The sequence below is a fragment of the Tachypleus tridentatus genome, chromosome 13, assembly GCF_004210375.1.
Source record: "Tachypleus tridentatus isolate NWPU-2018 chromosome 13, ASM421037v1, whole genome shotgun sequence".
Lineage (NCBI taxonomy): Eukaryota > Metazoa > Arthropoda > Merostomata > Xiphosura > Limulidae > Tachypleus > Tachypleus tridentatus.
In genome coordinates this window covers 83,964,257-83,981,723 of record NC_134837.1, presented here as the reverse complement: position 1 = coordinate 83,981,723, position 17,467 = coordinate 83,964,257, and the positions used below count along the sequence as shown (strand labels likewise).

General features: G+C 35.2%; 1 protein-coding gene across 7 annotated transcripts in view; it reads right to left on the bottom strand.

Moving 5' to 3' along the window:
- Window positions 1-17,467, bottom strand: part of LOC143239966 (uncharacterized) — an 83,878-nt gene that overhangs the window by 14,724 nt on the left and 51,687 nt on the right. For 2 of the 7 annotated variants that reach the window (XM_076481662.1, XM_076481663.1), the window contains exons 5-6: window positions 14,621-14,799; window positions 10,469-10,534 (exon numbers count right to left, since the gene is read on the bottom strand). In XM_076481662.1, coding sequence (XP_076337777.1) covers window positions 10,469-10,534; window positions 14,621-14,799 — 245 coding nt within the window. Of the gene's footprint in view, window positions 1-3,327; window positions 3,465-5,586; window positions 5,897-6,854; window positions 6,993-10,468; window positions 10,535-10,659; window positions 10,786-11,191; window positions 11,268-14,620; window positions 14,800-17,467 lie in introns of those variants that run through there. The other 5 variants (XM_076481667.1, XM_076481666.1, XM_076481665.1 and 2 more) reach the window with 5 other exon arrangements.

The window sequence follows — 17,467 nt, the reverse complement described above, 5'->3', positions numbered from 1 at the left end:
ACAACAGTAACATCAAACCTTGAAGAGAATTCAATTTCCTTGAAAGCAGAAAGTTTTCACACAGTAACTGCTTTTTTCTTTTAAATAGTTAAATATGCTATGCATGATTATTTAGTATGTCTTGAATTTATTGACATGAGATGTTTCAAAAATATTTTATATCTCAAAATAACCAGTGTTTCTATTAAAATTACTTGGGATTTATGAAAAAAATTTAAATAAAATATGTTGCTATTGTTGTTTCTGGAGTTGAGCAAAAGCTACATAGTGGGCTACCTGTTATCTGTGTTCTGCCAGTTAGCACAAAACTATATAGTGGGCTACCTGTTATCTGTGTTCTGCCAGTTAGCACAAAGCCATATGTTGGGCTACCTGTTATCTGTGTTTGTTTGTTTTTACTGGCAGTGAGCTCCTCTGTAAAGAAACACAAGTTCAACACAAAGAGCAAGATAATAATGAAACTAAACATTTTATTGTGGATTGTATGTAGCTCAGCTTCAGTGTGTTTATGTGAAAACTGAATAGTAAGTTCAATGTAACAAGTTGAAAATATAATAACATTTAATATAGATGCACTACAGCAGGGAGAGGAAAACAAATAAGAAACAAAATAAGTAAAAAAATAGGGGTGAATAAAGATAACTGAACAATTTAGAAACTTACTTGGAGAGAGATGACACTGTGATTAATAGTAAATCTGTATTTTATTTATTAACACTGTTTCTGTGATCTATAATTCTGTTTCAGATTTTCCTACACATAGAATTTTGAAATTACCCATAGTGATATGGTGTCCAATATTTTCTGTAGCTAAGAATGTTAGATGTGTGTGGACTTGAGAGTAAGATCTGGTTTTCATGGAGATGCTTAATTATTCATGGACACACATAGTAAGATGTTTAGTCTTGTCAATGTAGGTGGCTGTACAGTCCCCACGTGTACCTGTTGAGGATCCATGAGTGTAAAGGAGATGATAGTTTGTCTTCAAAGTGGAATACATCTTCTAATTTGAAAGTGGGTTTGAAATTTATTTTGATTTTAAGTTGAGGATAAAACTTATGTATTAACTTAAATAAATTTTGCTTGAGGTATGGTCTCTGTTTTCTAGAGTTGAGAATACAGATACTGGCAGAACATTTGGAAACATTGAATGGTTTGATTTTATAAATGAACTTGATGTTTAAGAAGGTATGGGATATTCTAGCAAGATTTGATGGTATCCACTTTTTTTCAGTATGAGTGAGAAGGTTAAAGGTTATTTCAGCATCAAGCAATTGGTAGTCCAAACTTATGAAGTAGGTCATATTGAGAAGAAAAGAAATAAGGTTTTGTTTGTAATAAGAGGGAATTAAACATTCAAATGCTCTGAAAAAGCCAGTGCACATTTTTATGTAATTAAATAAATATGGATAAACCATTTGGGTTTCTTATTTGTTGTTTTTTATTTATAGCAAAACTGCTAAGGGTATCTTTTGCTATTCCTATAGGGAAGGTGACTGGCTGGCAGCACCCTCCACTAATACTTAGACTTTTTTTTTTTACCAACACATAGTGATATTGACCTTTACATTATAATGTCTCCCCCACATGGTGATCATCTTCAACTTTAGGTTTCAGTTTCACAAGTTGTGATTTGAGCACCCAAACTATCAGGTTTCCTCTTGCAAAGACATCTGGGAAAGGAAGAAATAGGCTATTTTCTATTTCTCAGGTGAATTATGTATTCAGTTGCAATAAGTGTAGCTACATTAACATTTTAAAATTTCATCTTTTGAGCAGAAAATAATGAAAGTATCTTCTGTAAAGATCAGTTTGAAGCTAGCAGAGCAATTACTTAGCCATAAAGGTTTGTTAGAACAAAAAACAGGAATTTATGAAGGTAGGAATGGGCATGCTCTAGTGCAGGAGTCAGAATCTTCTTTGTTCACGAAAGCCAGACTGAATGGAAACTTAAAGTAATTGTTTTGCAAACAGTGAATTGTTACAGAAAATCAAATTATATATGTAAGAACAGCAAAATAAGTCCAACAGTGTTACATTCCTGATGATGATGTTATGTATTTTGCTTTCTGTGTGTGTGTGTGTGTGTGTGTGTGTGTGTGTGTGTGTGTGTTTGTAAATGACCAAACGAAAGTTATATATGATCACTTGAAGATCAAGGCTCAGCTCATGAGCTCTAGGTTGCTGACTTCTTATCTAATGGCTAATGACCAGTCTATAGATAGAAACATCTAAAGTTTCTGTCCCAACACCCTTTCAAAAGCACAATGCAATTTCAATGATGTGGGTATTATCACTGTGACAGTCAGTCACACTATTTAGTTAAGTGAGGAGTACCTGCATTAACTATGGATGATGATGGCTGACCAGGTGCACATGATTAGAAGATCGTTACTCAGCATTTTGAATGAGGCTTGTCCTATTTAAACCTCAGACATTTAGTTTGGTGTGCTCCTGACTGTTGAAGTGAGAGTGAGCACCATGTTGAGATTAAAAGAGCTGTCTGAGGCCTTCAGAAAGAAAATTGTAGCAGCTTATGAGTCTGATAACGGATTTAAAAAGATCCCAAAAGATTTTGAAATCAACCATTCCATTGTCCAGAAAATAGTGAATAAGTGGAGGGCTTTCAAAACAATGCAACATGACAAGGTCTGGTCGTCCAAGCAGGTTTACCCTGCTTATTATTTTTAAATCACGCATATTACTGTTTACATATACAAATTTTGGCTTAATAAATATTCGGTTCGAATAATGTACAATTTAGCAATGACCTTCCTAATTTGAACACAATTTTCATAAACACAGCGACATAACTGTCCATAATTTTTAACCGAGAGACTAACTGAAAAATGGCTAGACAGCAGCACCTACAACCAATTCTTGTTTAACGGTCACTCTTATAGCACAGACCATGGACCATGAACAATCTGAACACGCTACTGAAATACTAAACCACGTGGGGCTCCGTATAGCAAAGCCACATTTAACTAGCCATAACTCGTCTACTCAAGCCAAATATAAAGAATCAATCAAACCCCAATAACCACGCCGAGCCTAACACGAAACGTATACCAACAAAATAGCTACAATCACTACAAATAATTAATTATATAACAGAAATGTCAAAAAATATTACCGTCATTTTTCTAAACAATGCTATTTCTTTCAACTCTGAATGAATTTCAACAGCATCTAACAATATTACAGAACTACTAGTTAACAAGAAATATTTTTATGCACTCATGACAAATAAGCACATTTTAGAAAGATATTTTAGTATTTCTTGTTAAATGTTCTGTGACACACATTATCATGCTTATAACTTACAATGTTCTTTCATTCTGTATTCAAACAAACAGTTCTAGCTATATTCACCCTCAAGCAGGGGCGTGCTGGGGAAGGGAGGTCTTTTCCACATGAATGTGGGCCTTTTCTTCTAAGCAGACAAAGAAATTAAGTGATTTGCCTTAGCCTAAATAAAACTTATCATACAAAATATTTCACAACTTAAGACGGTTGAGTGTTTACTTAAGAAATCAGAAGACTGGGCTTTTTAGGGTATAGCACTGTTTGTTTACCCCCTCCCTCCTGGCTACGACCCTGGTCTCAAGGTAAAGTGTCAACCAGACCATGAAGTAAAACTGTTTAACAACATTTGATAAAGTGTTCATTTTATTGTGGAAGACCTATTTCATAATAGTTTAATTCATTCGGTTTTATTGTGAAATATACAAACTATTATACTGAATTCAAAAGTTCTACATATATATATACACACACACACATTAATGTTGTACCAAAATTTTGTTCTCGTATTTCTCACTCAAAACTGTCTTGAGTAAATAATGGAAAAAACAAATCTTAGTATATGACACAATAATCAATACTAATCTCAAATATATATATATATATATAACGTAGATTCTAGAATTCACCACAACTTAGAGATATAAAAATGTTATTTCACTGATTGTAACGGCGGTGTGTTGTCGGAAACCTGCCAAAATTTGTCGTGCATGTGACGTCACTGTTAGATTAAAGAACTCGTATTCAAAACATAAAATACTTTCCATGTTTAGATTTCGGGTGCTGAAACACTCTAGCACTACTACACCACTAGATTGTAAGATATGCATTCAGAGGTTGTTTCATATTGATTAATTCTTATTAACATGCCAGCCAGAGAATAACTGTATATGTTTAAGAACGGGATTTTGACGTCACAGTACGAGAAAGCTTTCAAAGTTACTAAAGCCAATATGAGATAAATATATATATATAGACCTACACACACTTCAGTCGGGCATGCGCAGAGTAAGTTCCTAGGAGCACAGCGTGGAAAAAGCAATATAATAAGAGGATTGCAGCAGAACAGCACGCGGGCTCATACTGCAGCTGGTAGGTCACTACCATATTAGGTCTGCCTTTCTAGCAAGGCAAACGATCTACCATTGGTCTAAAATTCACATATGTTCGTGTAATAAGACTATATATACATAGAAATGTAAACCAACGGCGAAGCCCAAAGACGAATCACGGTCACCTTGATGGCCGTGACCTTCGACTGGTCAGATCAGATCATAGATGGAGGTCATTTTATACATTATTTTGTCCTTTCAATATTTCCTGAACACTGAACGATTTAATAGTATGTTGTATTCCATTTAGACAGATAAAAATGTATTCCATTCCAGCTAAAGAGTCTCATAATATTAATAAATATCTGGTCAAACTTCTTGTAAAGTCACAATGTCAATCATATGTTCGCAAAATAAATCTAACAGATAATCTATCTGTCCAACCAAAACACGCTCCACGTGTTTCATGAACACTATGTCTAAATTACGACAGACAACTGCACTGTAGTTATACATTTATGCCCAAACATGGTTTGAGCGTCAATTCGTGATTTTAATTTGAATATAATTTTTTTCTCCCATCTATATTTTTTGTAGCAACCACTTCGATTCCGGTAGTAAGCAGCACTTTAGTGTAATTATAAATCTATATTTCCAAGTACCAGATGAAAAGAGTCGCACATTGCACAAAAAAATAAACAGATTACACAAACATTATATACACTTTCGAACACATTGATTACTGTAGTTAGCATTAAATGACGTGCTGTTATTCCAAAAAAATTCTGCTACGCCTAAAGACGTGCATCTATTCAGATGTTTTTCAGTTCATTGAAATGGTAATTCTGCAAATGTATATATCAAAAACACACCGTCAAATTTGAAAAAAACAAAACAAAACGCTAATGGTATCTTCCTGAGGTACAGCTAATAAAAAACGTAGTTTTGAAACATTTACAAATATACATTACTTTGTATTATCTGTTCATTACACAATTAACCGTACAAACGACAACAGGAAGAAAACAAATGTTAAATTTCTGAGGCTTTCGTTATTTTTTCATACTGTCAATGTAAAAACTTTTATCTCATTATTTGGATGTAAATAAAGTAACTAACGAAACAAGTCTACGCGTGAAATTCCACATTTATTTCTTCGATATAGTATAACAGTATAGTGAGAACCAACTCGGAAGAGTAAAACTGAATATCCAAATATTTAACTTACCATGATAAACTTTTCTGTGAATTATCGAAGAGAAAAATACTATTGTCAATAGAACACGTTAAAATATCCACGTTCATTAGACTACACCCAATCCAATACATCAGAATTAGATTTAAATGTTCACAGCATTTTATATAAACATATATTTTCGGTTTTTAAAGCCATGGAAATCCAAGAACTATTGTTTTTAGGTGTATATCAGGTCGAACTCATAAAGACGTCCCAAAGATACGACTATCGCACGTGACGAACGACCACAATATGAGCTTCTCTAAAGTCACTTATATTACCCCGCAAGCCACTCCTACAAGCATCATCAGAGACCTGACCAATAGGACCACTTTTTTCCTTTCTAGAAGTCTGGTGCCAGGTGAAACAAGCTGTTAAAAGTATTCAAAAGTAAGCAAGGCTTTTAATAAGGTGTTACAAGGAGAGCCAATTAACTCAATAATAACAGTCAGTTAGCCTTCAAGGTGAATTGCTTACTACATACCCACAGCGCAACACTTTTAACGTCAGCTATGGGAAGGTTAGAAATTATCTATGTATAAATACACGTTATTTTACGTTAGAGCTGATACGTACTCGTGTACACCATTACAATATTACTGAAAAAAAAATACGTAATCATACTTCTGTATTTCACAACATATACTTCCACCAGGAGACAAGACACACACCTGTCTTCAGAATTTATGTTCCACTGCTTATGTACTATTACTCAAAATTAATATTATCAATATTATATTAATATAGTGGTGTCCGGAATTACTTTACCAAACATCTTTCGTGTTTCAGAGAAAACAGTATTGAACGTCTACTGTTGAGAAGTTTTATTCAAGTCAGTTGTGCATTTATGTAATGATGGGCACGTGGAATACGGTCGTATACTACTATGTTTTGAGCAGTCGGTAATGTAAATATATTTGATGACAAAAGTTCCGAGCACCATCCACTACACAAAAGAAAAAGAATGTTTTCACTTCGGTCATCAGTTTTTCACTACATTTCTAAAAACATTGCTGAACTTTCGATGTTGATGTATTTAAACATCGGCAAGTATATGTTAAAATTAAAAACAGATAATTGAAGTTTATATTTCACATGTCAAGGCTCATTCATTACAGTTTATTTTTATGCAAAAATGGCATCAGATGACTGGTCATGTGGCCTGATGTATATATTTCAATTGTATATGGAAGAAATAATGCGATTCTCAACTAACAGTTTGAGCAACAAAATTGGTAAAGAAACATGTCCGAACTTACCAAAAATATACGGGCATTTACAAGATGTGTAGAACAAATATGTTTGATAGAAGAGAGTCAAACACACAGGTCTGCACATTGCTTACACGCCTCACGAAATATGATTAGCAAGATATAGATTCGTCTTTCAGGTCACTCAGACGAGATAGGCCACAGTCATCAACTCAGTAAGGTCACCACTTTTAAACAATGTGGACTCGCTGTAAAAGAGGGATCTCCAACGAAATAATTAATTCAGAGCAGCGACTAATTCCAAAAGGTTAGTTTTATGCTAAATGATTAATTGGCGTGAATTCTTTTCCCAATCGTCACAAAACAACCCATCTTTAATGGTGTCAAGGGCATGCAAATTCATCACATATCGCCTATTTTTTGGTGAACGTCTTGTTCACTGACGAATTATACATCACTTTGTTGTCCTTGAATGACTTTGACGAATGGCAGAAACAAGGTTAAACCGACACCAATCTGATGAAGGGTCAGTATTGGTGGTCATCTGTTTTCATATGCTACAACATACTATGAACGCCATATCATATAAGGACACTGTTTTATAACTACTAATATTGTCGTATGCAGATACAGTTGGTCAGAATCGTTTTTTTGTAAATGGATGATGGGTTCATCTGCTTAGTAACTTCCTGGAATATGATGGTTTTCAGTGAATAGATAAGCTAGAACGCTCTAGAGATTTAAATCTGATTCATTATATGTTGCCTCCTCTGGGAAGACGCTTGGCAGCATACGATATATCTGTAAACATTACTGATGAACTGGATCCAGCAGCTTATTGAATCACTCATTTTAAGAATGCCACGTCAAAGAAAGAATTCATTAGTATCCGAGGTAACCATGTGGTTTATTAAACAACGTTTGTTATTAAAAACTGGGCAACAAAGTTTGGGGTACTAAATAACATTTGTGTACATGTGATTCAACAGTATATGTTTCTAAATCAGGTTATATGAATGGTCATCTGCGAGTCGATTTACATCAATGTGAACTCAGGACTGCCACTGACATTACTGAACAACAGTTGTAGTTTGGTGTAGCTAGAATATATATTAGATGTACTTCTGAAGCGAAATATTCTATTTCTCGAGTAAATAAAACTAACTTAAATTTTAAATTTTTTTTTATACTTTTCAAGTTCATATATCATGCTGCGTGGTAGCCTACAGAGTGGATAATTTTTCTCGTAATTCATAACATCCACACGTTTCACTGACATCACAACAGCACCAATTGCAACGTTAAGCGTCACTTATCTGAGGCCATTTTGGTGTCTAGTGACTGACAGACAGACAACATGCTACAATAAATGGTTAAAACAGGTGACCCCCTTCAGGTGACCTTCGACCCCTTTTCGGTGAAATAAACATCAATTATGCCTTAACACTTTTTGAACAGTGTGTTACAAGTAACACTGATGAGAAATATGCAATACTTTATGATTTAACAGTATAGCAACACTATTACTAAGCAAGATCTATTCATTACTGAAGTTTTCAGGTCAAAAATAGTTCAGTCATTTCACCAAATTATCACGAAAACAAATACTATTAATTTATACCCTCCTTCGAGGGTGAAAGTGGAAGTTTAACTAAGCCATAAATAGTTTGGTTTGTTTTGAAATTCGCCCAAAGCTACTCGACTAAACTATACATATTATGAATCCATAAATAAAAGTAACTTTATCCCTTCTGTTTATCTGAATATCCGTCAAAAAATATCTGTATTTTAATACTAGTTACCTACATGCACATATATGGATCACCTTTCTCAATGGTTACTTTTTATCTCACGACTTTACAGTACTTACTCAAAGTGAATTTGTCACAGAGCTGAAACGGTTGTTCGAGATGTAAACTTTGACCTATTTCTGCAGGTTGTGTGTGTACGTAACTAGCGCCAAGTGACCTTGTTTGATGACGACAGCAAGTTAGGAGTTGACGCTGAGGATGACCTTTTACCTCAGGAAATGAATCGATAACCTTACAGGGAAGTAGTTTTAAACATAACTGTTGAAGGATGTCCTCAAGAGACGTTTTGGATATTAAAGTAAGTTGTCAGTTATTACTTGAAACTGTTGTATACACTGATAAAACTACTCAGTATCTGAGACAAAGAGTGGATACCGATTTTACGTCTGAACACATTCAACTCCAAGTAAATGCAACTAATTAAAAAACATCTTTTCATAAATAATATTTTAAAATTTGGAGTACTAATTTTGACTAGGGAAGAATCAGTGAAAAAATGTATTCAAAATCGTAACAATATGATCAAATACTTCGGTAAATTACCAAATTTAACGGTAACACTGATCACGTGACAAATGTATTTACATCTGTACGATTACAGTGTCGTGGACTGCAGTGTCCCCTAAAACTCGTTTTTCAACGAAGCGCGCGTCTTAAACACGTTTCCTACAAAAAATAAAGTCATGAAGAGGACATGACGTTCCTCATGATATGACAAGAGACGATGCTCAACAAATATACTTAGTGGGTTTAGGAAGGGGTTGAAGATCCTACTTATCGCCCCTCTTAAAGTTCAAACTGACGGTATGTCGCAAAGTTCCACACGTTACCACACCTCGACTCACCTAACTGCAAATACAAAGTTCTGAAGTTGGTCTGGTTTGTTTGGAACTTCATGCAAAGCCACGTGAGGGCTATCTGTACTAACCGTCCCTAATTTAGTAGTGTAAGACAAGAGGGAAGAAGGCAGTTAATCAATATCGTCCACCGCCAACTTTTGGGTTATTATTTTACCGACGAATAGTGAAACTGATTGTAACATTATAAAGCATCGACAGTTGAAAGAGCGACCATCTTCAGTAACGGAGATTCGAACTCGTGACCCTCAGATTGTAAGTTGAGCACCCTGACCCACCAGGCCAGTTCTGAAGTATATATAATAGTTCACGTTGTATGTTACTTTAGTTACTCTAGACTACACAGCGTTCAGTTTGGGGTGTAACTAGAAACCTACATTGGACGGGATACGCCAAAAGAAATAAATGACGCCTTTTAACTTGAATGGCAAGTTTTAAACCCCCAGAAATTCTGGTTGGAATTATTTTTTCAAAATTGCTTAAAAGTGAGATCTGTACCAAAGAAATACCCTTAAAATACAGCACACTCGTTTATAACAGCGTTAGTAAAATATATTCCACTCGTTTATAACAGAGTTAGTGAAATACAGTCCACTTGTTTATAACAGTACTAGTAAAGCACAATCCACTTGTTTATAGCAGTATTAATTCCACAGTTATGATCCTTTTTTTTTTCGGGTTTAATGACCCTAACTGGAATCTCCTTAATTGTTAATACATACGTACCGAACCACTCCTATCGTCCTACCACCGACAGTGGAGCAGACGCGTACAAAATGTTTGTTCCTGGAACTGTTAGTTTTAAAAACTGGATAAATCAAACTAAACTATATTCAAACACCATCACAAAATGTTGTTGACACAGCGCGGATCTACCACGTAACACTACACCTCTGTATGCACCGTAGAGTTGTTCAAAAGGTTATGATGCACTGACGAATATCAATGTAACCACAAACAAACTTGAAATAATATTTAATAATAAACTTCTTACCACATGGCCTGTACAGACACCGGCTTGAAGATGTGTTTTTTCCCGCTGGTGCTGAGGCTAAAACCGCTGTGAAAAAACAAAATCAATTTAATATTCATATCCTCCATGCCAGCATAATCAATACATCTTTAAGTCAAACTGATTAATATAATTATTTACAATCATACAAAAGTGACTAAGCCTATACTGACACTTAGTTGGATTTCCTTTTAACTCGTCACAAATTACAGTACATAACACTTGAAGAAAAACCCTTTAAAGTGTCCAAGACGAACTCGAAACGGAAAGTACATCAGACTGTAAAGGTGGTTACAAACGAATCTACCATTTATCTATCCTAAAGTACCCCTCACATCGTTAGCTTAATCTCAAAGACAGAGAGACTGTGCAAAGTTATACACTCCTGAGAATTTGTTTACTAAACTTAATTGTTTCGTATTATATAACAATAAAACCTTTGAAAAAAGTTGAATTAGTCAGACAACACGTGTTTTACCAAGTTACAGAAGGTCCTTCTAAGAAAGAAAGAATACACTAATCGCTTCTGTTTCTTAGAAGATTATTCCGTGATTGTAGCTATCAGTGTTTTTATGATAATATGGTACAAAACTATACTTCATATAAATGACAACTTTGGTAATTACTTTTGATGTAAGATTTAAAATTTCACATATCATATGTCACATAATACTTGATTACTGTTTAATGAGTTAGTTATAGTACCTTGTTTTGATACACACAGTTATATCAATGTTCCTCTATTTTCGATAAACGACTTCTGATATCTTAGTCATACGTAGCACAAAAAGACAACATCACCGAATTATGAATTTGGAGTACATTTGGAGTAAAACACTGTATCAACAATAGTACGATATAATGTTTTCCCATTGATAAGACGAATCTAAACACACACTTTATCCCTAACCTTTGGCTCCTGACCCACTACAGCGCCCCATCTGACGGTTCTTTCACTATGAAGTTTTTTTTAAATTTTGCCACCAAAGGAGTCCCGGTTTACATTTAAATTACATTCGTCAAGCAGTTGTAGAAAGTTAAAAGTGGAGACCTTTGATTCACTATCTGAAGAACGTATCTGATTGGGCTGCATAACGGTTGCACAAGAACATACGAAGTTGCATCACGGTTATAAATGGACCACAAGAAAAAAAGAAGGCAAACGCATAAACACAAGCTTCGACTCACGGGGCAAGAGCTCTGTTCTTGCCTTACATGAAATTTCTAAGTGGCAAATAAAGAAATAATACTTTATCTACAAATTCTTTAAGATTTTTGTTGTTACTGCACAATACAAAATAAGTAGTTCCGATCTTAATGTTACTGCACAATACAAAATAAGTAGTTCCAATCTTAATGTTACTGCACAATACAAAATAAGTAGTACCAATCTTAATGTTACTGCACAATACAAAATAAGTAGTACCAATCTTAATGTTACTGCACAATACAAAATAAGTAGTACCAATCTTAATGTTACTGCACAATACAAAATAAGTAGTATCAATCTTAATGTTACTGCACGATACAAAATAAGTAGTACCAATCTGAAGTTTGAATTTCACTTTAAATATATTCTCTAATTCTCGGAGAAATACCTTTGATACACCACTAAGATACGATAGATTCGATATAGTTCACTGACGTAGATTTGTTCAACAGTTTTACTGGATTGGTCACATCGAGATGACTGTACTAACAGTAGCTCAATTTTTGTATTTAAACACCTTTTTTTTTTTAATGTCCAACGCAGACCTACCGAAGAAGTCAAACATAGCTTGCTGGGAAGTTAATTAACTAAAAATATCAAAGTTTTCATATGGTTAAGTTTCATACGTAATTGCTATAAAATATTCAGTGCTTTTAACGATATATATTAGAAACCAATTTACCGGGTTTAAAATTTTTCACATAGAATAAGCTTTTCTTTTTTTTTTCTGTAACATGAACGAACATCTTGGCAATATTCCCGCATATTATATCATTTCAATGCCAAACAACAATAATAACAACACCATTTCAGAGAAAAACGAATATGACGAACAACACTCCGCCCTTAGTTCTGGAATAAAATTACGTTCAAAAGCATGCGACTTTTCCCATTATAACAGATGTCTGGAAATGCCGAGAAAGTGGTGAATAACCTCGCGCTCTGTTCTAAGAACCTAAAATACAACTATAATGCAGCCATATTCTCAAGAGTCTAGAATTCACCAGGTAACTTTGTAAAATTGATATTTAGTCCCTGAAGACCCCTTTCATACACGCTGGCTAAACAATCAGGACGAACATTACGAGTCAAGTGCCTTAACCACCTGTCCATGCCATTTTTATAACACATCAACAGCTCAAATGCGAAGCTTGTTTGTTTATTTGTTTTAGAATTTCGCGCAAAGCTACACGAGGGCTATCTGCGCTAGCCATTCCTAATTTTGCAGTGTAAGACTGGAGGGAACACAAATAGTCATCACCACCCACCGCCAACTCTCGGGCTACTATTTTACCAACGAATAGTGAGATTGACCGACACTTTATAATGCCCCCACGGCTGAAAGAGCGAGCATGTTTGGTGTGACGGGGATTCAAACCTGCGACCAACGGATTACGAGTCGAGTGCCTTAACCACTTGGCCATACTGGGCCTCTCAATCAAGGTATCTGAACTATCATACTCTGAAGACACCTAATACATTATACCAGGCCACACATCTTACACTCGAAACTGACTTATTTCGTATTTATTTATAATTTCGTCTTATGAAAGCAAACGTTATGGATTTGAGAACTCACACCCTGCTCTCTTCTTTAATTATTATTACTTTCTTACTACATTCTTTTATTGTTCCATTATTCACGCATGAAGCTTTATGAACGGAGATTAAGACTGATAGGTGTACACCCATCGATATGTGGGGTCCTATTTCTTCGGATACCTCCGAAAACCACAACTTGTATTTCCTACATCATAACCTGTACCCTGGTGACTTCATATTCATTATGCAACCATATATTTTTATTATGGATTGTTTTAGTTTGGTTTGTTTTGAATTTCGCCCAAAGCTATACAAAGGCTATCTGCGCTAGTCGTCCCTAATTTAGCAGTTTAAGACTAAAGGACAGGCAGCTAGTCATTACCACCGACCACCAACGTATGAGCTACTCTTTTACCAACGAACAGTGGGATTACCCGTCACATTATAATGTCGCCACGGCAGAAAAAGCGAGCATGTTCAGTGTGACAAGGATTTGAACCCGCGACTCTCAGACTGGGGGTCGAGCGCCCTAAACCACCTGGCCATGCCGGGCCGGATTGTTTTGTATTATAAATATATTACATAAATGTATACACTAAAATAATGTATTTGTCAAATGCCTTTTTTTGACAAAGTATAATATAATCGATAACTAATAAATGGAGCTATTCCAAATATTTGTTATCAAAGCAACTGTTGTTGTATTTTTTTCTTTTTCTTTCCTTTAGTTAACTCAACTAAAATTGCTTATTACTATTCAAAATAATCACGTGACACGTGAGTTCACCTGGATATATGTTTGTGTGTGGGTATTTACGATACCCCTCACAGAATTTGTTCCTTGGTTTGCTTTGTTTTGAATTTCGCGCAAAAGGGCTATCTGTGCTAGCCGTCCCTAATTTAGCAGTGTAAGTCTAGAGGGGAAGGCAGCTAGTCATCACCATCCACCTCCAACTCTTGGGCTACTCTTTTACCAACGAATATGGGAATTGACCGTCATATTATAACCTCCCACGGCTGAAAGGACACGCATATGTGGTGTGACGGGGATTCGATTCCGCGACCCTCAGATTACGAGTCGAGTGCCTTAACCACCTGTCCATGCCAAGTCTCTTGTGGATGGAAATGGTTACAGTTACATGAGAATATTATATTAACACTATATAAGGGGCAGAAAACAACGCACTTACTCTGACCCCTTTCAGGGCAATGTCTCTATAAGTAATTCTTGCAATATTCGGTGGATGTATACAATACTCTTTACTTCGTTAATACAAATTGAGCAACGCTATCAATAATTTATTTGGAACACTTAAAAGCGGTTACATAATGTTAAGTTAAACAAGACTCGAATACAAAGTCTAGTAATTTGAAAGACTCACCCATCTCCGTCCAGCGTAATGTCGGTATCAGCCCAGATAGGCAAAACCAGTCCGATAGTTATGCTGTCATGACAGTCAACTCCAAGCAGACAGCTTTCCTCACTTCCATTTCGACCTTGGCAGGACACGACTACCAAGTATCTTGTTCTCCCAACGTGCACACTTTCTAACTTCACCGCCTATATATATATATATTTAAAACAATAATTCCTTCAAAACAGTGTTGATAAGGAAAAGTACAGTGTCAACGTCCTGCACACAGAAGATATATAGAGTAGCACAACAAAGTAATGCACTTTCAGCGTAATAAAAACAGGTTTCAACGTTATTAGTGAAAATGTTTTTTTTAATTCGTGCAAATCTACTTGAGGACTATCTGCGCTAGCCATCCCTAATTTAGTAGTGTAAGACTAGAGGAAAAGCAGCTTGGCATCACCACCCACCGTCAACTCTTGGACTACACTCTACGAAGAGTAGGATTGACCATACATTATAACGCCTACACGGTTGAGAGGCCGAGCATGTTTGGTGTGAAGGGGATTCGAACACGCAACCCTCAGATTTCGAGTCAAGCGCACTAATCAGATGTTTTAAATGTATATTTTGAGTGTGTATGTATTTTTCTTATAACAGAGCCACATCGGGCTAACTGCTGTGTTTAACGAGGGGACCCCTGAATTCAGCATTATAAATCCATAGACTTACCGCTGTCTCAGCGGGGAACTGTTTTACTTGAAAAAGCTGCTTTTCTGATGGTAATTTTTTTTCGCGCTTAGTAGAAGTTGTGTCTTATTTTAGGCGTATGCCTTACATACAGAGAATTTAGTTGCATATGAAGTATAAATGTTCATTATATTCTCAAACAAATCTTCATGGCAATGCCCAGCAGCAGCTTAATATTTTACATTTGGAATTACCACGATCGAACAGTCAATATCTTCAACAAATCATCATGAAGTGTATCAACTAGCTAGCTACAATGTATAAAGTAAGCTACCATATCAAGTAATACTTTGCTCATAGATGAGCGTTAAAAAAGCCAACGAATAAGATAACAAAACTGAGAATTTAAACATCTGCAAACAGACATGGTAAAAAGTAAGTAAACAAGGCTGGAGACACTACAGACATTACTTATCAAAACTACGAATCCATATTTCAACTCCATCAAATGTAATTCTGGGTGGTAACAGAATGGAACCAAACTAAGGGTTTGTAGTTTGAGCAAGTAATGCCTGCAATATCTAAAGCCTTGTTTTCCTTACTTTTTACGATCCATATTTGCAGGTTTTTAAATTACCCATTTTTTATTTATCCTGTGTAAAACAAACTAGGAACCCCTAGCAATGATTAGTAGAACTAGGTTTAATATTTATGGTGCATTTTTTGTTTAAAATTTGTGTGATTCGCGTTTTATAGACGTTGTATTTAAGAAAAGCCATTCATCTAAAAATGTTAATTTAGTAATGCTAGTTTTAAAGAATTGTATTTTAAATTATATAACTTTTTACTCAATTAATTTATTTAGTTTTTAGGGTAGTGTAATTATTAGAATGCTAAAGGATATTATCTTAAATTTCATAACTTCTTCATTACTTTAGTACTTGTGTTTTCAACCAGAATGGCAACTTACACATCACATGGTCGTAAAAACTCAAGCTAGAGACCACAAGAGATTAGATATTATACTTGGAACTTTTTAACACTGAGTATGTTTTTGTGATAATTATTTTACTGTAAGCAAATTTACAATAAATAAAATCATTATCTAATCATTGCTTCATCAGGTATTCTTGAAAATGAATATTTCACGCAGAAAACAACAACAACAAAGAACTAAATTGGCAGGATTTTTGGTATTCCAGCAAATAAGGCAACGTAGTCACCGAAATTTTGATATTTCAGAGTCTGATGTTTACAGAATGATTAAGTTGTTCGTTTTTGTTTTGTTTTAATTTCGCGCAAAGCTACACGAGAGTTACATGCGCTCGCCGTCTCTAAGATAGCAGTGTAATACTAAAAGGAAGGTAGCTTGTCATAACCACTATCGCCAACACTTGGACTATTTTTTTTACTAACAAATAGTGGGACTGACCGCAACATTATAATTACAAAATAGAAATTTCAAGAAATGAGAAAATATTCAACATATATATGGAATTCATAAACAAAGTAACAAAACTTTGAGTTCATAGTGCCACTAAGCTTGTTCACTTGCTTAATTGTTATATACCTGAAAGTCATTTTCATAGAATAACGATGAGCACTTGCGCTACACGACGTGGTCCTAGGGTTAAATTCAATGTTGTGGCAGAAGGACTGTTTTGCTTTTTGCAATATAACTTGGTCAAGGACGTAATGTTTGTGTGTAGTTTTGCTGTTAGGGCTTGGTACATTGGAACAATGCTCGTCAAACATTTTAGGTTGCGATACCATCTTACCTTTCTGTAATATACTTTGCTCCCCCACCAACTCCCGAAGGAAAAAAAACGAAAAAAAACAACGTCGAACTCACTCACTTACACCGTGATACATACATATAGTAATGATTACAACAATAAACTTAACTTAAAAGACGAAAGATTTTTCCGACACTTCTTGCCCCTTCCCCTAAATTAAACTGTCGTGTCATCAAGGGATATGCCCTGTATTTTGAAAACCACTGAATTTCTATTATTTCGGGCTGTTAATTATAACACATTGTCAATGAAGATGACTCACACTACATACACAATGTTTTATTATTATTACTGGTTCTGCATACTTAAACTATCTTTCGTAATTTCCCTTTATATATTATTCTCTTGGTCAGCGACAGTCATTGATCTTGCGGACTAGAAGAGAGGT